At 41.9% G+C, this 23,697-nt stretch overlaps 1 protein-coding gene across 4 annotated transcripts in view; it reads left to right on the top strand.

The window, feature by feature from the left end:
- The window catches only part of LOC146772922 (acyl-coenzyme A thioesterase THEM4-like), a 120,540-nt gene that overhangs the window by 63,347 nt on the left and 33,496 nt on the right, over nucleotides 1-23,697 (top strand). For 3 of the 4 annotated variants that reach the window (XM_085637577.1, XM_085637580.1, XM_085637578.1), the window contains 2 exons: nucleotides 8,124-8,277; nucleotides 17,385-17,495. In XM_085637577.1, coding sequence (XP_085493703.1) covers nucleotides 8,124-8,277; nucleotides 17,385-17,495 — 265 coding nt within the window. The remainder of the gene's footprint in view (nucleotides 1-8,123; nucleotides 8,278-17,384; nucleotides 17,496-23,697) is intronic. The other variant, XM_085637579.1, reaches the window with a different exon arrangement.

Raw genomic sequence — 23,697 nt, 5'->3', positions numbered from 1 at the left:
TTTACACATTGCCTCTGGGATAGGCCTGCACTTGTGCCAAGTTGGTGAGTCTTAGGGAATTAAAGTAATAGTATTCCTGGGGCTGAACAAGAATTGATTTAATAGAATCTCTGTACATGCTAACCCAAATTTCCTCTTCTGGGTTTGTACAGCTCTATACCAACCCATTAGCTAGAATTCCAGTCAACAGAATTGTGTGCCCTATATCAATGCAACAGAATCATTTGCATGTTGCCATGATGATGAAGCCCCTGGTGTGTTAGATGTGCTGGTCAAAGGGACTGGACATGGGATCAGTGCATAATTGTGGAGGAAGTGTTCCTCTGTATGACAAATGTGGATGGGACTCTTGCAAGGTTATTTTCCATGTTGGGAGTGTTTGGGACATAATTGTGGTTTTGCCATTAATTGGACAAAAATCAGTATTGTTTCCTTTGACTGACTGGACTATCCCTATGGGTAGTTTTGGGACGGAAATTTCCCAAGCATGGTGCACCGTCATGTTCCCCTGCCATGAGTGCCTGTCCACAAGTGCATAGTATCCTAGTTTTTGGCCCTAGCCTCAAACATATCCAATGTGTGCACATAGGCCCAGACATTTTCCTTGTCACGAGTAGGGTTCTAGACTGCCTCCTACCTGGAGGGGTGCATCAAGCGGGCCTTTATTGCAGTGAGAGTGAACTGCTTCCCTTATAATGGGTTAGTACATACAATATTTCTGCAGCATACCTTGTTTTGTGAATCCATAGTTGTGGCCAGAGGTTTTTTTGGTCTGTGTCCTTGGAGTCGATGACTACAAGCTCACCCATGTAAAGTTGGGGTTTTATGTGTTAACCCACATGCTAGTCCTAACTTCCAAAGTGCACTTTGTACATGTTGCATATGTTGTCTGCATGGTACATACATTGCATGTGTGATTGAGCCACAGTAATGGGGGCTTTTATTATCCATTTTGGAAACTCTGGCCTGGCCCTGTGCTCAAGTAGGTGGTGAAGTTGATTTCCCAGATAGTGGAAGTGTATTGCAAAAATTCCTGAAGCTGGAGGGAGGAGACCTGGACATTGTAGCGTCGAGAGAGGAGACAAGGCTCCATTAGAAATTCAGTTAGGCCATTTGCTGAGATGAGCTGGTGATCAGTCCTCCTGTAGCACTGCTATATGGTAGATTGCGGGGGAGAAGAGTGGGACTTTAGTCTGCTGTTCAAGGTGAAAAGAACCCTATAGGTGAGGACAAATCTCTATGGCTGATATCAGCCAGGTGCAGAAAGCTCACACTTCTTTGTAATTATGTTGTGGATGATCCAGGAGCGTCACGCAACACAAAGTCTGTGTCTGGAGAACTCACTGAAAAGGACACTCGAAAACAGATCCATCCAAAACGTGTTCTGAAGGTGCAGGCGGTGGATCAGCATCTCCTGTTTCCTTTTACTGTATGAAAGTGGAAGCCCCTGTCCCCTTTGTAGTCCCAGTTTTAAGTCCTCTGTGATCAAGGAAGGGAGTGCTCCGCAGAGTACTCAGAGGACTACTGTGCAACTAGAGTTGGTATCTGCCTGACAGCCAACTTCCCACTGGTGTGGGGAGATCACCTGTATTCTTGTCTTGCTGGAAGAATTTGTTTAACTGTTCTGAGTTGGCTAGAAGCCAGCCTGCTTGCCGAAGGAGGAAAGAAGCATGCCAACGCTGAAGAAAATGTAACTTTGCAGGAAGAGTTAGAAGTAGAAAGACCCTGGCTCTGGGGTTGGGGTTGCGAGGCTGAGGAGAACAGTCTGTTTGCCCTGATATCAGTGGGCATCAGACTCTGAGTGGTGGTTCCACCCTGGAACTATAGAATTGCTGCTGTTTCTGTCGCTGTCAGCAAAACGAACAAATGATGGATGGAATGCTGAACAATTCAAACATTCAATCCCATTCACAAACATCTGGGTTTAATCCATTGTGTTTTTTTGCTCGCCACTCCACTCCAGTTTGGACCCAGCCATATGCTAATCGGTCTTGACCCTGCTGCTCATGGGAACAGTCCATCCCGAACTGCCAAGCCAGGTCCTCCCTCGACCTGAAACAAGCATACTGGGACAGGTTTTACCTTTGCTTACTTATTTGCTGCTTTGCTGTATTTTGTACATAATTTGTATTGCACACATTATCTGCTTTTAAATTGTTGCTGAATTTTCATTTACTCGTTTAGAATTACGCTTAGAATTGCCAAACATGATTTTAACCTGATTTTTTAAACCTTGTACTGAGTCTGTTCAAACTCAGCTGTTCGGTTCTTGAGTGTTGCTGAATTTTTCGCGGCGGCCATCTTGATTGTGCCACGCGTTTTTTTTTTGTTGTGCGCACTAGCTGATGCAGGCCGCCCTGCTTCATCTCCTATTTACATGAGTAGTGAACGGACGCGCAGCGGACGCGCGGAGCGGGCGCTGAAGGCTCGCCAAAGGCAAGCCCGTCTGCTCCTGTCCACGCCCTTTCGGGACCAGGGGCCATGAACCCTGGCCAAAAGTTTGGCCACTCTGATACATTAATACAATACTCTACTGAACAACTGATAAAATATCGTCCCAACACCCATCTTGATTGTAGTGTAAATCTCTTTTTAGATAATGCCTTTCGATGCCCTTGTTGTAATTTCACGTTTTGTACAACGCTTTCAAAAGAAAAGAGAAGCGGTTTTCTGAATTCCACCCTGCCTCAAAAAACCAATCATTTCTTGTTGGGTAATAATTCTTCTAGTAAGGTCCTTACCTTCTGGAACATTAATTGCCGCTCCCTCCCTAAACATAAAATGGACATATTTGATCTTTTAAATAGTGAACATCCTGATGCCATCTTCCTAACCGAAACGTGGCTTCATACAAGCTTTGGTCCTGATGTAACTTTAGCCTTACCTTTTAACTATGCTGTAGTTAGAAAGGATAGAGTTCTTGGAAAGGGCGGAGGAATTGCTATAATTTATGATAAATCCTATCAATGTAAGCTGGAAGATTTACCTTTTTCAAATTGTGAAGCAGCTTTATTTAAAATCACAATGACCCCGCAATTAACCTTCTCGGGCATTCTTGTCTATCGGCCCCCTGGACCATCTGGCTCCTGGGCTTCTTCACTTCCAGATTTAATCACTCCATATCTTCTTAAAGCGGCAAACTTTACTATTCTGGGTGATTTTAACTTGCATCTTGATAAACCTGAATGTACGGTCAGCAGTACATTGATTGCTGATTTTGCAGCACTTAATCTCTTGCTTTGTAATATTGGCCCCACACATACTGCTGGCCATCTCCTTAATCCCATTTTCTCCAATTTATCTTGCCTTCAGTGCTGTCCTGCTCTTCCTTTATGCTGGTCAGACCACTTCACAGTTAATTTCCATTGTATTCTTTCAGTGAATCCAATTGCAGCTACCGTTAGTACTCCACAAAGATCTCGTAATTGGGGTAAATTGGATATGGAAGCTTTTAATAAACTTCTTTCTAGTAGCATCCCTACCATTGATCATATGTCAACTACCTCTTTGGGTATAATACAAAAATGGATTTTTAATGTAATTGAGCATTGTCTTCCACTATCTACTAAGAAATCCTACAATTACCGCCCTCCAGCCCCTTGGTTTACATAGCAACTAAAGATTGAAAAAAACAAGTGTAAAGCTTTGGAAAGAAGTTGGAGGAGGAACTACATGCAGGGCTGTAAATTAAAATATAAGCAAGCCTTACAATATTATCAAGCTCTCTGTAAATCAGCAAGTAAGAACCATGTTTCCTCCGCCATCTCCAATGCCCAGAACTGTTCACGTACCTTGTTTACTATGGTGAAGAAACTTGCTGACTCTGATACACAGTCAACTCCACCTATTTTAGATGAACAACAATGCAACAATCTGGCCAAGTACTTAGTGAATAAAGTGGAGCAAATACACTCCACACTGCAAAATACTCAGCCAGTGGTACCTGCTATGTCGCTTTCTACGACTGAACCTGCCCATAGGGTTGAGTACACCAGCAAATTAGAGACTTGGGCACTTTTTGACATCAACTCCTTTAAAAAGATTTTAACCAGCATTATATCCGGCTCTCCCTGTGATCTCATCCCCGTATCTGTGCTGCAGCAGCTGGATTTACCATCTTTAATGTTAATCATGCAGCTACTTAATGCCTCTATTCAAGAGGCTATTGTCCCATGGGACTGGAAACATGCCATGGTCTTTCCCCTCTTGAAGAAGGACAATGCTGACCCAGCGCAGCCGTCTAATTTTAGGCTTATTTCTTTACTTCCAACTTATTCTAAAATTCTGGAAAGGCATGTCAATTTGCAACTAACTCAATTTGTCGAATCTGTTGACTTTCTTCACTCCTTTCAATCCGGCTTTAGAGCCGGTTACTCAACCGAGACAACTCTTCTTGGAGTATCAGAAATGTTACGACAGCGTTTGGACTCTGGGGACACTGGCTCAGCACTCGGCTGGCTTTAATCTTTTTTGGCAAAACGACTTTCCAAGTTTTTTCTTCTAGAGCCACTTCTAAAATGTACTCTTCTTCCTATGAGATACCCCAAGGCTCTATTCTAAGTCCTCTTCTGTTTAATCTGTATGTTAAACCTTTGGCGACTATTGCAGAGGATGCTGGGCTGTCCCTCTTTTCTTACGCGGACGACACCCAAACCATCTTTTCTCTTTAAACGGAAATGATGTCTGGACCGTCAGTTCTTCAGACTGGTATGAGGAATATTGCATCTTGGATGCAAGCTAATCTACTTAAGATAAACGGCGAAAAAACTGAGGTCCTAATTTTGGGTAAAAATAAAGATCTTTGGGGTCCCCAGCATTGGCCAAGTGAAATGGGTGCCCTACCCCAGCCCACTGATCATGTCCGATATCTGGGAGTCATCATTGATGACAAACTATCTATGAAGCAGCAGCCAGTGAAGGTGGCAGCCACTTGTTTCACCATTTTAAAATGGTTGAAAAAAATCATCTGGATGCTCCCGGTCCCCACTCAAAAGACCGTAGTCCAGGCACTTGTGACATTTAGAATGGACTACAGAAACATCCTATATCTGGGGGCAAACAAGGATGTTACGTGGAGGCTTCAGGTGGTACAAAACTCTGCTGCCAGGCTGCTCTGCCAGATTTCTAAAACATCTCGCATTTCCAGTGTTTTGCAAAATCTACATTGGCTTAGGGTCGAAAAATGTGTTAAGTTTAAAGCCCTGAGTTATATGTATAAAATCAAAGTTGGCACTGCCCCTAAATATCTGCAAAACCTAGTCCACCCTTATCAACCCTCACGTCCTCTACGATCAACCACTCAGGGAAAATTCTTGGTGCTCAGGATTAAACTTACAAGAATGGGAGACCGTTCATTTGCTTGCCTTGGTCCATCCATGTGGAATTCTCTTCCCATCACACTTTGCAATGAAACTTCATACATGAATTTTCGCAAACTCTTAAAAACGTGGTTATTTAACCAATAATCTATTATTCATCTGCATTTTTCTGGCTTTCTCTTTCTTACTCTTTTTCTCCTCTTTCAGGCTTGGCGCTGGGAAAGCCTTGTTGGGTAGCTGTGCGCCGTATAAAATTAATTTAACATAACATCAGCCAGGCTAACTTGAATCCAGTGGCACAGTGAGCATGGAATCCACGTATGGGCATACCCTTCCCACTTGGGACGAGAAAAGCAAAAAAAAACAAATGATAAACAGAATCCTGAACAATGCAAACATTCACCCAAGTCACAAAGATCTGGGTTAAATCCATTGTGTTTTTTGCTCACCACACCACCCCATCATTTGTACTTTTTGCTTTTGTCCCCTTGTCGCCGTATGTCCAGACGTGAGTCCCGTACTCACTGTGCCACTGGATTCAAGCTAGCCTGGCTGATGAGGGGGGATACCCCAAAACCGGTCCCAGGATGCTTCTCACTTGTCCAGGGAGGACCTGGCCTGGCAGTTCGGGCCAAAATGTTTCCATGGGGAACAGGCTCAAGGTTGATTTACTTATGCCTAGGTCCATACTGGATTGGCAGGGTGAGCAAAAAACGTTGGAGTTAGGCCCAGATCTCTGTACAAATGTATAAATGTTGACATTGTTCAGCATTCCGTCCATCAATTGTTCTTTTTGCATTTGTTTCTGCCGCTGTGACCTGAGAAGTGTGAGAATAACTCATCAAGTGCCGCTATGACCAAGAAGTGTGAGAATAACTCATCATGTGCCGCTGTGACCAAGAAGTGTGTCCATGGGTCATCTCATGCAGCTGTGACCAATAAGTGTACATATGGGCTCATCCCATGCTGGTGGGACCAAGAAGTTGAGACTGGGCTGCCAAATTGCACCATGCCTGAACACGTGCCTGTCGCTACATATATGGTACACCACGCAACAGGCACGTTATTCATGTTCATTACAGGCCTGTACACGGGGTAGGGGTGAGAGTGTCCTCAGGCTATTTGCCTCAGGAGGGATATGGGTCTCTAGTAGTCTTAGGTGCAGCATGACGCAGAGTGCCACGCTGTTCGGAGGCCACTTAACACACTTAAATTAACACATGCCCCGACTGCTACCCTACCGGACATCCATCCATGTGACAAGACCCTAAACGGACCTAATTACAAGTTAAACAAGCATTTGCAATGCAATCGGCCTCGCATTACTGAATGTTTGATCTCTTGGCGTTGCAAAATTATTAGGAACTCCAAACGTTCAAACTTTCAGAAGTATGAGACCTATTGCATTGCAAATACTTGTGTTATGTGTTGTTGCGGCAGAGAGGTACTCATGTTCTATTAAGTTCTCAGTTTCAGTTCCTGCTTAGACAGACATTCGTGTAGGCACCATTAAATTGGGTATGAGCAACAATTGTTGTTTGCAATGCTACAAAACACCAAATAAAAGTGTGGTAGCAAAAAGTTAACTACACTAATATGACTAAGTATTATTATTGTTTATGTTGCTGTGCATAGTGTACCCATAAGCAAGCAGTACACATCATCACACATCTGCCTTCTGAAAAATGTAATTTCTGGCCAGTTATTAATAGAATTCAGACAAGATTTTGGCTGAAGCCAAGATCTAAAGCACGAGCCAAGCAACTGACAGACCCGTCCTGTAAATTACACAACAGGTGACTTTTAAGCAGATGCCGAGCCGCGAGACCGAGAGGGCGGAGCGAGTGAGTGGCCGGGACGTGTGGGCGAGGAGAGAGGAGTGCGCGCGCGCTTGGAAGAGCAGTCTGCTCTTTTTGAAAGCACATACTTGTGCTTGTGGCACACCCCTGCGCGCTTCCGCAAGGTGGATGCCGCCACAAGCACGAGTATGTGCTTCGAAAAAGATCAGAACGACGGCTAAAGGTCCTCCTATACAGCGCATGCGCGCTGCGTAGGCGAGACCCAAAAATGGGCCTACCTAGGCCCAGCAGCTGTCAATTTATTTTTAGCCTTACCTGGTGAATACTACACACCATGTTCACAAGTCCAGATACCGACAGCAACCTGCAGTGCTATCAGTAAATCATGTGTCTGACTGCCTCAACACAGTGTTAATATAATGGCGTGCAGACCACGACCACTCCCGGTCAGACGTACGCGCGGGAAACAGCCTCACTATAAGCCGAGTCTGCGCAGACTCGATTCCTTGGCTTGTCGCCTGCCACATCCTTTCCCAACTCATCACAGAGAGGGTATCCATCAACACACTCTAAAGAATTGGGAAAGGGTGGGGGTGGCAATGCACTACACTCTATGAAAATCTAAAGAATTGTTTAAATCACGTTTAACCTATTTTTCAGAAATATAAAATAGCTCCAATTGATGACGGTTGTGCGCTGTAATCATTTCAGCTCAGCTCAACACTTTTTATTTTGTTAAAAACAGACCATAAAAGAGACCTACAAATACAATCATGAAATACATTCATATTCTTAAAATAATAAATTCATAAAAACAAAAATTAAATATTACCGAATCACACAATTACCTTAGATCAAAACAAATGGTTGAAGATCTGAAAATCGGTGAATCATTAGCAATTGAACACCATAAAAATTCCTAAATAATCAGATTAGGCAACTACTCCCATTTTCTTCCGTACAAGCCAAATACATACTCATTACTCATTTCTCTTTCTCCATTCAGATATTGAGCCCATCGAGGCACGGAAGACACGTCTCTACACCAGAAACCTGGATATAGAAGGAGCTGGCTTGGAATATGCCATGTTTCTGAACCGTGAAGAAAAAAGAGTAGTGGGAGTGTTCCAGATAGGCCCATACTTGGAAGGGCCACCCTTGTAAGTAGAGTCTGATGTATTCTATGTCTTGGAACCTGGTGTTTAATTGCACATTGCTTTCTGTTCTGTTTTCTTTTACTCCACATTCATCTTAAAGTTTTAAGTACTCTTTATTCTAATCGGTAAATCTCATCTTAATGTTCGCTATGTTTTCTTCTAATTTATAATGGGTGCTGTGCAAACTGAAGGGATATTTCTTGTTCAGTACGTTAAGGAAGACTAGGCAGAACATTGACCAGGTCCATTAAAGGGGAAAGTGCAGATTAATAAAGATGATAAAAGGGGTTCAGTTTGCAATAACAAACGAAAAGTGATTGAATTTAGTGATCATCCCAGATATTCAAGGAAAAGCATTGTACCTTCAACAGCAGAATAGTTGGACTAATGTTGGCTGTCACGCAAGGCACTTCTGGCTAAAGAGAATTAACAAAATGATCGACAACAATGGCAATTCATAGTAGATCATTGGACTTGCCAGATAGAAACTGCAGAGAAAGGGCTACAGGTCACTCAGAAGAGAACCCCAGCGGGTCAGATGTTGCGGGCGTCTACTCCAAGTAATAGGGCTGAATTGTTGTAACTTGTAAGTGTTTTAAGGAAATATGTATGGGATATATGTGTGCAAGGAAATCTGTTCGAAGGTAAATAGGATATCAATTTATCTGCAGGGTATTTCACTAGGAAGAAGGCTATATTTGAAGAGAACATTGGCATCAAATTCTGCAAGAGTAAACCCTTAATGGTCTGTGCAGATAGACAGGGCCAGTTGTAATTGATCAAAATATGCAAGAAAACTTGCTTTAGAAGATGTGTGTCCAATAGTCACATGCGTTCAGTGTCTGTTGTGGGGGAAACTGGATTGATTTAAACCCAAATGCCGTCTAGCAGCATAACATGTTTTATGGAGTATTTTGGTTTCATTGTTACTGTGATCTAATGCTGGAATTCAGAATAGTTACCATTTTGAATAAAAAGATAAGTGTGCCTTAACAGAGGCCATGTCTCACACAAAGTGATGTTGCCTACAAGACCCAGAATTGTTCACTTTAGATGAGATGTCAAGAGATCCCCCCACACTTTCTGACACTCCTTTACCACGTGCTGAGATTTGAGGGAATTCTTTTCTACTCCTACCAAGCTTCAAACCTAGTGCTGCAGTTTAAATAGCCTGTCCCTTTGTCACATGAACTTGTGATAGGTTCACCTGCTTCGCACTGAACTGCAAGTAATGTATCCGAAAGTGCTTTTGAAACTAAGCTACGCCAACAGAACCAACATAGCAGTTTTGAATGCTATGTGAAGAGTGCTGTGCCACTCTGCTCCATAAATTTGCCTGGTCATGGTACGATCCCTCAGAGTGCAGCTGTTTACGGCCTTTTCTCTTGTAGAATAATCCTTTGGCACTGCTGGCAATGGGTTGCTGGCTACGTCATAGCACTGTGTTGCCTGCTACAGCCCAGCTTGACAGAATGACCAGTTCCTTGAATTGTTCGGCTAAACTTGACCAACTTTACCTATTGCCGATACCTGTAGCGCTCTTGATGTAGTTACTGTATTTTTGTTCTTCGCATTGAAAAGTAAATAGGTCTGGTCTTGGTAAGTGTGCTTTTTTTTATTTTTTGCACACATATGCAATAGCCAAAAAACTTAAAAATAGATAGATATATAGATAGTAAAAATAAAGGGCTAGTCAATCGGCCCAGGCACATCAGCCCTAGTAATGGGCTCCTTCCTATACAGGCAACTGTCCACATGTGATCAGGCAAAATGCTATCACTCATAGAGCAGGGCAAGCGAAGGCAGAAGTGGGAGACCTATTATTTCTATCTCTTCAGATCCTATTTTTGTGGCTGAGATATGCTCGAAGTGGGATTTAGTGGGCCATAATCAATTACTTTGGCAATCATTTTGTGGACAAAAGTTGTCTTTCTGGAAAGTGGTGAAACCACTGCTGGGATGATGCTGTGTGTCCTTCTAATGGTCGTTTCCTCGTTAGTGTTAATGGTCAATACAGCGGATGAGCCTTGAAGTCATTCTGAACCTCTTCTGATATGCCGAGCAGATCCTGGAGAGAGTTTACCACTATATTATAAGCACCTTAATGTTGAGGGTACCTTGACGTCTGTGGAGGCATATGGTGTGGTGTCAGAACCCTATAAGCGGAACCATCAGGTCAGGCAGACTTCCTGCACGGCCAGGGACTATTCTTCACTGCATGGGGGTTGTCTTTGAGTCAATAATGTTCTCCTGCCTTTTTTAAAACTTTATTTAGTTTTTACACAGTAACAAAATATGTATTCAGGTTACCAACTACAGACGCCTATCTTTTCTCTAATCGTAGACCCAGCAATTTGGGAATTTCTCTCTTCTTTCGCTTTCCATATTCTTAGGCGCAACATTCCTTATTTACCTACAAGGACTTATCTTTCAAAGTTACAAACATCCATGTATAACTTTGAAACCAACTTTCACGCTCCGTGTGCCAGCATAGACTTGGTTAGTTTTGTTTCAACATCAAGCGTCTGATTTAAATTTATGTTGTATCCTGATATATTGGAATATATCAAGGCTTGTCACGTCCCAAATGGATTTAAAGTTGTGAAGAGACAAGAAACTACTATTCTGGTATGACTGCCCAAGTTTTGTGGTCCTAAGCTTATCATACGGCGATATTGCCTTATGTTCCAATGTCTTAGGGTTACAGATGAATGTAATTTCAGTTAAGCACATATTGTCAACTCTATAGTATAACACTAATTTGTCCCAATCCCCACTTGAAAGTAAATATTTCGAAGACAAAAGTGGTCCCTTTCAGGGGATAGAAGCATCACATCCACTTTAATTGGAAACTAGGAGGTAAACCAGTAGAGATGGTAAAGGAGCATGGATATCTAGGGAGAATACTTTCACAGACACTAGAAAATAACTCTCATCCATGGCACTTAGATTCAAAAGCCACAGTAAATGCTTAAAGAATTTTTATATTTACTCAGGAAAGAGGCATTTTCAAGCTGTCTTGGAAATATATGAGATAAAGATCCCGCCTACCCTGATGTATGCCTTAGAACATTTTCCAATACAAAATGGCATTTCCTGCACAAATGTGAAGGGAAACTTTTACGGAAAATAACTAACATTAGTCAGGCCACTGCAGTCCAGGCCCTTCGATTCGAATTGTCACTGACTAGTGCTTATACAATTGCCCTGGCCAATACAATTACGTGGGCATATAATAAACTCCTCGCAGAAAAAGATATTGGAAGAGCTTTATTAAAGCTCGAAACCTTTGAGATTGGTTTGTGCAATTTTACATTCAACAAAAATCTTGAAGCAGATCTTATCACTCTTCAAGTGTACAATTACACTCTTACAGTCCTGGTCACCGGCCCTTCTAAAAATGTTCTTAAAAAATATGATGCCACATCTTAGTTTTGATCTAGATTCAGCCTATTGCTCACAGCTTTCTCATTGTCTTATTCTGCTTCTCTCGAATATAAGCTCTATCAGCAGTATCTGAAATTTACTCTTTAACTCAGCATGCAACGCTGTATTATTTTGCCTCGCTTGGGGATCCTGCCTTTGAACTCCTATACCAAACATTGGTATAACTCTGTTGAGGATGCCTGAATATGTAAGCTTTGCAAAGAAGGGAACAAGACCTAACCCACATGTTATATATCTGTCCAAATAAAGAAGTAGTAGAGGCTCAGCATCGTTTTTTAAATCCTTTACGCTTTAGACATAAAGTGATTACTGTGAATGATTAGATTGCTCTTATTTATTCTCCCCCAAATGAATTTTTTGTAATAATCTACACAATTTTATAAATATTTTTTTACCATTGTTTTAGTATCAATGGTATTTATTGCGATTATGTAAATTTATCAATGTATGTCTTTTAGTATTCTTATTGTTGACCTCAGTAGAGGTCTAAATCAATCAATAAATAACACATTGAAATACCAATCCCCCACTCTGCAGTCAGCAGGGTTAATCTGTTCAGTGGATCTATTTTGATTCCCCGAAATTGTTGTTTTTTGTGGGACTAGGTCTACTAATTCACTTTCAACTTGTACATGTGGGAGAATCTTCCCAGCTCCAAACCAAAATTTGATGTGTTGCACTAGTGCTACATAATAAAATATATCTGTAGCTGATATTTTCATAAAGCATTCTTAATATATGCCACCATACTCTGTGCTATTTGCCTGCCCAGGTGAGCCTGATCAAGGCAGATCTTATTTGTTTGAGGAAGGTTGAAGGCACTGATAGTAGTGTATAACAGAACAGTAACCAAGGTATAACAATCATCTTTATAATGGGCTTTCTGCTGGCCATTGATTGTGGTAATTTTAGCCATTTTCTATTTGCTCTAACACCCTGGTAAACACAGTGCCTTAATTCTCCCTTATGACTATCCCATGGTTTCTGTGTACTCTAATCCCTAGATGTCACACTGAGTCATCTTTCCAAAGCAGAGGATAGTTCAGCTGGTGTCTTCTGGGACAAGGCATCAGCAGGAATATTTATTGCTCTAGTTTTTACATTAAGACCAGACACATTGCCATTTCTCAAAACTTCTCTCATTAGTGGAGAAATATTTGTGTCCGCATGATTAATATGAAACGCAATGTCAGCAGCATATAATGAGATCAATTGTTTAGGCCCTCCCTTGCATATTCCCCAGAATGCATGGAGTGCCCTGCAAATGCATATGAGGGATTCCACTGCTATGACACACAGCCTCTTTCTCCTGTCTTGTTTTTCCGGTTTTCTTTGTATCGAAGAGCAGTTTGCTCTGCTTGGCATCTGTTATCCCTGTATTTGCTCTCTGGTTCTCTGTCTCTATAGGGGAGTGCCTCTCCAGCCCCACTACTTCTCCCTCAATGTTGTTTGCACCACTAGTACCTTCTCTGCCTCAAATGTATCCTGCAGCATACCTTAACGAATTTAGGTGCTTTATGGTGCAGCACTTATTGGAGCTGTATCTGCCTGGTGCCTAGTAATGTCATACGGTTCCTACAAATTAAGTAGGACTGTATATCTGGACAATATACTAACAAAAACGGTTCGAAGCCAGGGGTCTCAGGGAAAATTTAAAGACCGCACAGGGTTTATTCCCCAACGTTCAGATCAAAACAACAGTACGAAACCCTGGGGTCTATAAATCAAATAAATAATAAAGTGAAGTGTAGAAACAGACTAAGCCCAATAGATATTTCTAAGGGCAATCCCTTTGTAGGACGTAATCCCTCACTCACCATAGGTGACATGCTTCATCATTTGGGATTCTCCTCCCAAAGGAAAAACCTAGTTCCTCTGGGGGCTACAACCCCCTCTCTGCGAGGGAGGAGCTCAGGGATGTTTTGAAATACACTGGAGGATAAACTAAATCCACAAATAAAGAGCTTATAGTGTGAGTGAGGGGTGCAGTGCTATAGGAAAAACAGTTAAGTGAAAATGGTGTGATTAAAACTAGTTCAAGAACGGCAAACAAATAAGAGAAATATTACTGTAATATTCCACAGCCGTGCATGACCAGGATTAAAATCTAGTGCACCACCAGTCGCAGAAATATAGACTGTGGTGATCAGTCAATATATAATGGTCGACATGTTTCAGCCATCACGCCTTAGATAAGGCTAGGCTTTCTTCAGGACCACTTAAGCTACTGCAAAAAACACGCCTATGTGAGAACCACACAGGTAAAGGATACACCGGGCACACGAGAACCACTTAACATGTGTCCGTCAACAGTGTGTGTCACCCCCAGTCTGTCTTTGGCAGGGTACATCACTGCATTCATATCGCCACCCGGCAATAGTGGTTGTGTCGGGAGTTCCAAAAGAAGAGCCCCTAGCTTTGGGAGGAACTCGGTATGCAGTCTGGGTGGGATGTACACAGGGCCAAGATTCAGGATGATGGCCTCCCATGTACCTGAGATGGCCAAATAGCAGCCCTGCGAGTCGCACCATATCCTGGAAACTACAAATGGTGTTGAGGCTTTGACTAGAATATCCACCCCGTGCATCTGTGGAGTAGCGTGTATGTATTAGGAATTTATACCCAAAGCGGTCTAGTGCTTTGTAGTGATTGCTCTTCAGGTGTGTTTCCTGAAGCAGAACAAAATCAGGTGAGTGCCGTTTATCATGCTGAAGGACCAAGGTTCGTTTAATCTTGTTGCCCAGCCCATTCGCATTCCATGACCATATGCATATTTGAGTAGTTCTTTCTGTCAGTATCGGCAGTGTTTCGCTTTCTGGGCGTCAGCTGAGCACGTCCGTATCAACGACCTCTCCACCCCTGCTATTCCCGATCTCTGTTTCAGATGAGCATAACCATTCAATTGTGTAACAACTTCCCTGCCTCCCAGTGTAGTGAGCTATTTATCTCCCACTTCCTCAACATGCAGAGTGCCTGTCGCCCAAACTTGTGCATGGAACTGTGGGAGGGCGCTACCCCCGCCACCAATATATATGAATAAAACGTTATTAATAATAGTCAACCCTATGCCTTAAATCATCACCATTGCACTTACTTCTGCTTAGGCCAGTTGCTCCTGCATCCTTTCGTCAGGCGAGGCCAAGTCACGGGCAATTCCTAGCCATGCCAGCCTGAGCACAGACCACCTGGCCCCCAGTTACATTCCCTCCCGTCCCGGAATAGCACCCTTCTTATAACAGGTGTTAGTCATGTTCACTTCAGAGCAGGACCCTTTCTGTGTTCCAGCGAGTTGTATAGATGTTCTAGGTTCTGCGGGTCCGAGGTCTCTCCTGATCCGGTTTCTTTCTTCTTGTTTCACTTTCGTTCCGCTTTGCTTCAGCCCTCTAGCCAATCCCATGCTTCTTCTGGAGACGTGAAGAGATGCGACTTGCCCTCCACGATTAGTCGCAGCTTGGCTAGGTAGATTATCATATATTTTATATTTTTCTCTCAGAGACCTTTTTTATAGAGTCAAAAGTTTGGTGCTGGAGCTGTACCTGGAAAGTAAAGTCAGGAAAAGAATCTAACGGTCGCGTTTTCATATGTTAAGTCTCCATGCGACCTGAGTGCCGGCAGATTAGCATCATGATCCCTGAAATTAAGAATTTGAGCTATGATTGTACGTGTGGGGGCCCCGGGCGTGGTGGAGGCCCCAGCACTCAGTGTACTCTCTCCACCAAGAAAAAGTTGGATAGTCTTTTCGGGCGGAGTGTGTTGAGTATTAGGTTTTCCATGGTCTGCCCCTGCCATCTGGCGAAGGCTGGTCCCTGTCTGTTCCAAGCTGTCCTGGATAATCTTAGCCGAAGTACTCCCCAGCCAAAGTTAGCCCAGAGACGGTTTATATAACAAAAGCATTGTTCCCAATTGCACTATGTCTAAGGTGCAACCATGCAGGTCTTGGTGGTGAATGTTTAATTTTATTGCCTGAGATTTCAACGGGTTTTATACAAAGCAGGAAAGTGAGGTCATAATCTAATTAAACTTTTGAGGATGAGAGAGAAATATATCTTCCAGCAAAAGAAGTTGCTATCTAGAGAATCGTTAATCCATCTGCTTGTGTTGGTGCAGTCTGAGATGACAAATTGCATTAGTATTTTCTTTTTCTTTGAGTTCAAAATGTTTTATTGAATTTTGTTCAAAGAGAACAAACATAGACAATACAAAAAATATTATTATTTAGCGAAAATACCTACTCAGTCTCCATTCATTGAGCAGTAATCCTATGACCTGAAGACAAATACATTTTGTGCGTTTATCAATTTTCAATAGAAAATGTAGGCTATGGAACCTATACCTAATTGCAGGGATTGAAACATCTAGCAATTTTCGATTAAGACAAAACTATCGATCCAACATCCTTGCGAATACATTAGTTAGCAGATTCAATAGTTATCTTCCACATCTTGTACATATGATTGAGGAAGGTTCCCTTCCGTTAAGAAATCTCTCAAAACATCCTAGAAGTTGATGCTATTATTGATTTTGTCTCAGCATGTTTTTCCTGCCAAGCAAGCCATTTCCATTATTTAAAGGTGCCTCTAACTGTTGGATCACTTCAGTTCTACCTTCTCCAGAAGTAAGTAGTATGTATGCTCCATTAGATAAAGAATGAATTCGACGTCTGGGCATTGCAAGTACTCCTGATCTCCTGATGGTGGTGCAAACATGGTGAGGTGGGAAAATAAGGGTAGTTCGAAATGGGTGAGGTGTGGAGAGAGTGGGCCAGACATAGCGGGCAGTTAGTCAGACCAATTTGAGTCGTATCCTTGATCCATTTCTGCTTGGTAAGGTTTGAGGGAGACATACTTTTTCTGGAGATGGTTCCAGTGTTTACAGGATCACAATGTTTAAGTATGTTTATCAAGTGTCTAAAAATGTTTTGAGACCTGTGTCTTTATGTGAAGCAAGAAATATATTTGGTAGGCTTATTTGAAATCCTCATCTAACTGTCATGGGATTTAACCTTTAGTTTCAAGAGTTTGGGATGGTTTAGGCAGTTGTGTTCTCTACCTCTGTTTCTTCTCAGGGCACTGGCTATGAAGAATGTGGATTCTCACAACCCGGTCTGATTATCAGAATGGCATTTAAAATTATAAGTGCTGGTCTGACAGGTCAGTGAGAAAAGTAGAATTTTGACAGTAAATTTGGGCAACTAAGGCTATCAAAACTGCCCATTTTCTTCACAGTGACCTAATTTCATCTTTAATTTGTCTTTGTCTGCAGCATCCAGTTTAGGCACTCTGGCGTGTGTACAACCATTTCAGATTGGGAAATTGTCCTCTCTTGCCCCCAGCCATTTTGTAAAGGAGGTGGTACTCTATTTGCGAGACAGTAGGGATCGTTCACAGAGTAAAACAAAAATCATTTGATTTACTGGGTCATAATTGATGTATTTAAGAAGCAGAAAATCAATACAAGTGGAACCAATTGAGAACTCCAAAATGATCCAAGGGATAAATGTGAGAGGCTGGGAGGTAGGATCTTAAAGCCAAAACTAAATTTGTGGGACTAAACGATAGGGATGAAATTAGAAGAACAGTACTTGAGAACAGTACTTGAAGCGTGCATTGAGTTTTCACTAGAAAATAGATCTGTGTTGATTTTTGCTGTTTTCCTCACTTCAGCATGATGCACGGTGGCTGCATTGCAACAGTTATAGATATAGTAACTGGCACATGTGCTCTCTTAATCTGCGGCAAAGTGATGACAGCCAACCTCAACGTCAACTACAGAAAGTAAGTGTATCAATACATATTATGGTTTTGTCATACAATGCTGTCTCAACTTGAGTAATTCAAGCATTTCCAAGAAAAAGAAGTTCATGCACCATACATAGAAGCTACACGTGAGATAGGATAGCTAAGGCTAGGGTGGAAAGCCGATAGTAGTAGAGGTTAGAGCAGATTTTTCATAGAATCACAGAGGGTAAGTAGGATGGGAACAGATAGTGGTACAAGGAGATATGAAAGAAAACTGACGAACAGCAAGTCAGGAGTCAGACCAATGTCCCGTTTCCGTATGTCACATCATACCGAAGTCGGTTTTGCTAAGTCATTAAAACCCTAACAAATGCTTGCACTTTGTAGAACATAAGTCAGCATATGCAGTTATGCATCAGCCACCATAATAGAAGCCCTACAAAAGTGAGCACATTTTTTTCCCTCTCGCATTTTCACATTGATTCATGCATTTGGGATCCACGTAACCCCAGCCCTCTTCCTCTAACACATTCATGCATAAATGACACCTAGGGGATCAATGTGCTCCACCCTTTTCTATTCGGAGCTCCTTGGCCAACTGATGCAGAAGTCATGGAAGTATGACATCTTGAAGGGTATAGGTGCAATTCCACCAAGTCAGGCCTCAAGATGTTCTGTTCACTTAGAAACTGAATGAAAAATACAGATGCCTTAAATTCGTGTTTTTATCTTGTCACAGTTTCTCTGCATTCAGAAACAAAGGTCAAATGTCAGCTCATGTCTTCTTTCAATTTGCTTCTTATTTTATCCTGGAGGTTTGGTGTTTACTTTTCTTTCACTGACAGTAAAGTTAGAGAATTTGTAAAGTAAGCTGTTTGAGTATTGTGTTGTACAAAAAGAATGAAAGGTGGTGGGGTGTCAGTTTTTCTTCTAACACACTACATTTAAATTGCTTGTAAATGAACTGTACAAAGATTTCAAAATATTATTTCAGTAGTTATAAAAGCACATTTGTTATAAGTCTGTGTGATGATTAAAACATTTTAATATGATGATGTGCAAATAAATTATAAATATTTTTGATGAAACCCTATCTTCACAGATTATTGTAAAAAGATACACTACATAGTTATAGCCGTAAAACTGCCTGTTAGTGGTAAAGTTTGCGGTCATTTCAATGGAAAATGTGCTGTTTGTAAATGATAGCACGCAATCACATCACGCTTCAGCAATTTATTTATTAAAAGTGAGTTTTTAAACATGAACTCGAAAACATTCCTGCCTCTGCCTTGATGACAATGCTATTGGTGGATAAGAGGCAAGCCAGGGGTCATGTGTATCCTGTATGTGGGCTAGATTTTTATTATACGTGGAGCAAATGTTCAGTCTCTTAAATCAAGCAAAAGAGTTTTTTCCACAACAGAAATACAGAAGTGACATATTTGAAGGTGCTCTTACGTGATATTGAAGAAAAGGTGGCTCTGTAAAAAACATTTGCTTAGGATCGCACAATTTGAGACAAGTTTACGGATCAAGTACATTAAAGTTATGTCGAGTAGATGTAGGTCCAGTGACATTTTTATAATTTTTCGATGCCTACAAATGACAAGCTGCACATCCCATCCCTACAATCTTCAAACAAGGGGTCTCCACAACCATACACTCCCTGTCCCTATATTTCAACCTTGCTGGTACTTTTACATCCCTGCTTTCTCTCTTTGTCACATTTTCCTAAACCCCCCCTGCCTTCAGTGTCTCTCTCTATTGCTCTGGGTCAAAGTGATGATGGAAAATAAACCCTGGTGTACAAAAATGTGTGCTTGTGCTCAACACCTGCACATATTAAGCATTGATTGGATTATTTAAATTGTGCTAATGCCACGGTAAAGCTCACCTTCAGACCCTTATATAATTGGAAACATGGTTGGGAATTTAATCATTAAAGGCTCTGCCCCGGTTTATGCAACACTTGTATTAATACTAGAGGAAACATGATATGACACCAAGCCATGCCTTAAAAGTATTCAAGCACATACGCACAAAGCGTACTTGTAACCAAAAGTCACTTTTTCACAATTCAGGATAGGAAAATAAAAGAAAGTTAATTAAAAGTTTGTTTTACATTCACCAAAAATCTATTCCATTGAAGTAGATTTTTGATAAATTTAGTAGAAGGGTGACTTTATAAAAGCCAACTCTGTGCTGCTTGGGTATTTTATTACTATTAAACCAAGTTCAGCTAGTTTCCTTTGCCTCAAGTTCCAGTATTCTGTATGCTGATGAGGTGAAAAGTCCCTCTCTGCTCAGAGATAATAGAGATGGTTCTCCTAGAAGGACGACTGGGATATTAATCGCTGGACACTTGCCCTGAAATGTAGGAGTAGGGAGTGGAGAGATGCACAGATGGCACCACTGAGGATCAAGATGGGCGGCCTCTGCTCAGAGGTTTGCTTTGAGCAGGGCTTAGTGTGAGGATAGCTTTTAAATGTTTAAGCTTTTTAAACTGGTATCCTTCTCAACCATCCTGTCGCTGCATACAGTTGGGAAGAATCCTTTTCTAAAGCCAATCAGGAGAAGTTTGGTGGGGTGGATCCTCATTTCAACAAGGCTGGATATGGGTGGAGTTTATGAGTGCTTGATACTTTAGGATTTTATGTAGGAAGACAAGCAAAAACTGCTGAAATACGTAGGCATGCTGGTCTTTGGGAACATTTTTGGGATTAGGTTAGAGGAGGTCACCAATCACTACTGTGTATTATTAAACTGACTACACATTACATCCCACCACCACAATCTTTAGAGCGCATCTGGACTTGGAAGAGGCCAGTAGAATAAGAAGTGTAAGGTCTGCTGCTCGTCTTAGTGGAGAAGGACTGAGGGACAAACAAAGTTAATAAAAGCTAATAAAGGGTTTCCCATGTGTGACAGAACCAGCTGACCAATTGGGAATGGACGGCTGTAGAACTGGCAGGGTGAGTGTGGTTGAAACTGCAGTAGACTGTTGTACTGCGCTGGAACCCAAGGTTGGAGTGCATGGCTGAGCATGCCTCCCACTGTTAAACTGTGGCTTCAACCTGGGAAGCATCCCTTGCTGTTTGGGAGCCTTAGTGGTGACCAGGAAGATGTTAATGCGGTAAATGCAATTAGGCCACACACTTGAAGCTCTTTAATTCAGCTCACCAAAATGTGACTTTATCCTTGCCAGCCTCAGCACAAACTGCTTATACATCAAATTATAACATTCTAACAGAACGTTGGAACCAAGGTTGTGTTCTGACCATACAAATATGACACATCTTACCTCTTTCATATTACAGTAAGTAATAAAGACATAGAACTGTAAATAAATATAACAAAGATAATTAAACAAATTGTAAACATAAGCATTGAAAGAAGCGTACAGGAAGAAGACAAACAAGGTTGTGGAATATTAGAATAAAGTATAAAAAGGCTAAACCAAAAGAACAGTGTGCAAGACTCAAGCTGAATCCAACTCATAATCCTGTAGATATGCAGGACTCTTTCTTTCTCTTCTCACTTGACAATCCCTTCTCTCATCTTGCAGAGCCCCTCCAATACCTCTAGCCCCATCAATCCCCTGTCCATCTGTGTTGATGGAACTAGGTACTCCCTCTCCTGCCAGCATAAAACCACTTCATCCTTTATCACTTTCCACCACCAATCTGCTACATTCACCTCCCTTCTGATACAAAGCGACTCTGCATCTGTTCCACTTGCTTCCATTCTCTAACACCTCATACCATTCATACACATCCTTGACCTTGAACGAACCCCTAAACTTAAATAGACCTCTGCCAACACGACCATCCACGAGCTTCACCCAATTACCTTTCTGAATCTTATATTCTTTAGATCCTTTTCAAGGCGCACATGGTTCCTCCCTACGTTCCAATCACCCTGGAAACAATTTAGTCCTTGCCTTGCGTCCTCTCATAACCTCAAATTGGGATCTGTTGAGGCCCATATTGAGAGTGTTACGATGTGCCCATATAGCTTCTTGGACTCCTACAGAAACACCCATACCACCATGCAGGGCCAACTGCATGGTACCCCTGACCATGCAAATAATTATTTCTGTAATACCATTTCCTTATAAAAGGTGGTACTGTGATGCCTAATACCACAAAAGGATAAAAACTCCTTAAATTCACAAGAAGTTGGGTGCCATTATCGGTCAACAAAGTATGAGGGAAACGATCCCTCCTAAAAATCTTGGGTAAATTGGCAATGGTACTTCTTGTAGAAATATCCTTCATGAATATGGCCTCCAACCATTTGAAATAAGCATCCACTAGCACCAAGGCAAACCTCGGATCTTGACTCAAACCTGCCAGAGGTCCAATAAAATCTATAAAAACAGTATGCCATACCTCTTTTGGATCTTGAAAATGACCCATTTCAGACTGCACACCAACCTTAAGATGTTTTTCACTCTCCCTGCACACCAGCCACCCTTTCACCCATTGAGAGGTTTGTATGTCCTCCCCCAGCCACCAGAAACTTTCCTTCACTCTTCTCTGAGTCAGGGTCTGTCTCAGATGCCTCTCATGTGCCAACTGGATCATTTTCCTTCTAAGATTCTCGTCTGGTATAAATCTGCCTCCCCTCATTAAAACACACCCTTCGCAGACAGATAATTAATCAAGTAACTTGACAAATGGTCTCACCGACACTGCAACTGTGCTCTCCCTTCTACCTCCAGCCAGCCCAGGTTTGTAAATGTCCTGCAAAACTTAATCTCTACCCATTTCCTGCACCCAATTTGTCTTAGTGAAAACACAAACTCTATAGCATGCAGCTTCTTCCAGCCAAGCCACCTCTCCCTCCTTCTTTCTACGTACTGTGAACAGCCTCACCATCAACCAGCTTCCAATTCACGTATAAATGTGAAAGGGCATCAGCTTGAGCATTGCCCCACCCAGGAATGTGTTCAACAGATATATGAATTCTTGTAAGCGAGCCACCAATCTTGCCATTCTGGCTGACATTTTTCCTGCCCCACCAGGAGGTAAGACTTTCATCAACGGCTTATGATCCGTCTTCATTTTGAAGTTCACACCCCACAGATATGTTCTGAAATATTCCGCCGCCCAAGCTGCCACCAATGCCTTGCACTCAGTGACTGAGTACTTCTTCTCAGTTTCTGTCAGAGAGCTCAACACAAAGGCTATACAGTCTTCTCAATACCACCATGGATCTGGGATAAGACAGTACCCACCCTTGATGCGCTAGTATAAACAGTGAGAACAGATTTCAAAGAAGTATCAACTGAGGTGCTAGCTTGGGACTTACTGAGATCTCCAAAATTAACACTATTGCATAGTAAAAACACTATAGGAGGAAATAGGTACAAAAGGCATCTGCTGTTCCTAGGTCTCACCCTAGCAAAGCGAGATATTGCAAAACTGTGGAAAGCGGAGAACTTACCCCGAGTGGCGCTATGGAAAGCAGGTTTGGATTTTATTATGGAATTGGAACTCCCTGTCTTCACTGCCTGGGGATGCCTGCAAAAACATGGCAAAATATGGGCTAGGTGGGCCACTTCTAGAAATATACCCCTGGAACTACACCATGGTGCAGAGGACCAATTAGATACAGAGGTGATAACATAGATAGGAAGATGGTGGGTCTATCGAATCATTCACTAATACAACACGTAGATGCACAACCAAGATTAAACATATGTAGTGGTACAGGTATAGTTACAGTTTTGTTTTATAATGGAGATAATTGTCAGGGGACTTTTGTTGCTGCAGAAAGCACTCGAGGAACTAGACCAAAACGTTGATATATGATGACTGCTATTAATGTTGAGTTGTTGCTTGAGGTTTATACACCCTGTACAATATTCATAAAATCAATAAAATATGTTTTTAATGAAAAAAAAGAAACAGTACTAGGATACCAGCATCACACACATTCTATTTGGTATTTTCTCAAAACACATTTTTTGAACATCACCCCCTTTGAAAGGATCCCCTTTTCTCAATAGAACCTTCAAATCCTCAGTCTTTGCAAAGTTATCCACAAATGTTGCATAGTAGTCCATGAGCCCTATGAATGACTGTAACTGATCTTTGTCATTGGGATGTGGAGCTACCTTTGTTGCTGTTAGGAAGTCCCTCTTCGGTTTCGCTCCCTCCCCGGTAATAGTATGACCCAACTACCTCACACAGAAAGACGCATTTCTACTTACTCAGGGTAAGACCCACATCCA

Source organism: Triturus cristatus, chromosome 12 (assembly GCF_964204655.1).
Source record: "Triturus cristatus chromosome 12, aTriCri1.1, whole genome shotgun sequence".
NCBI lineage: Eukaryota > Metazoa > Chordata > Amphibia > Caudata > Salamandridae > Triturus > Triturus cristatus.
This window is presented reverse-complemented; position numbering and strand designations above follow the sequence as displayed.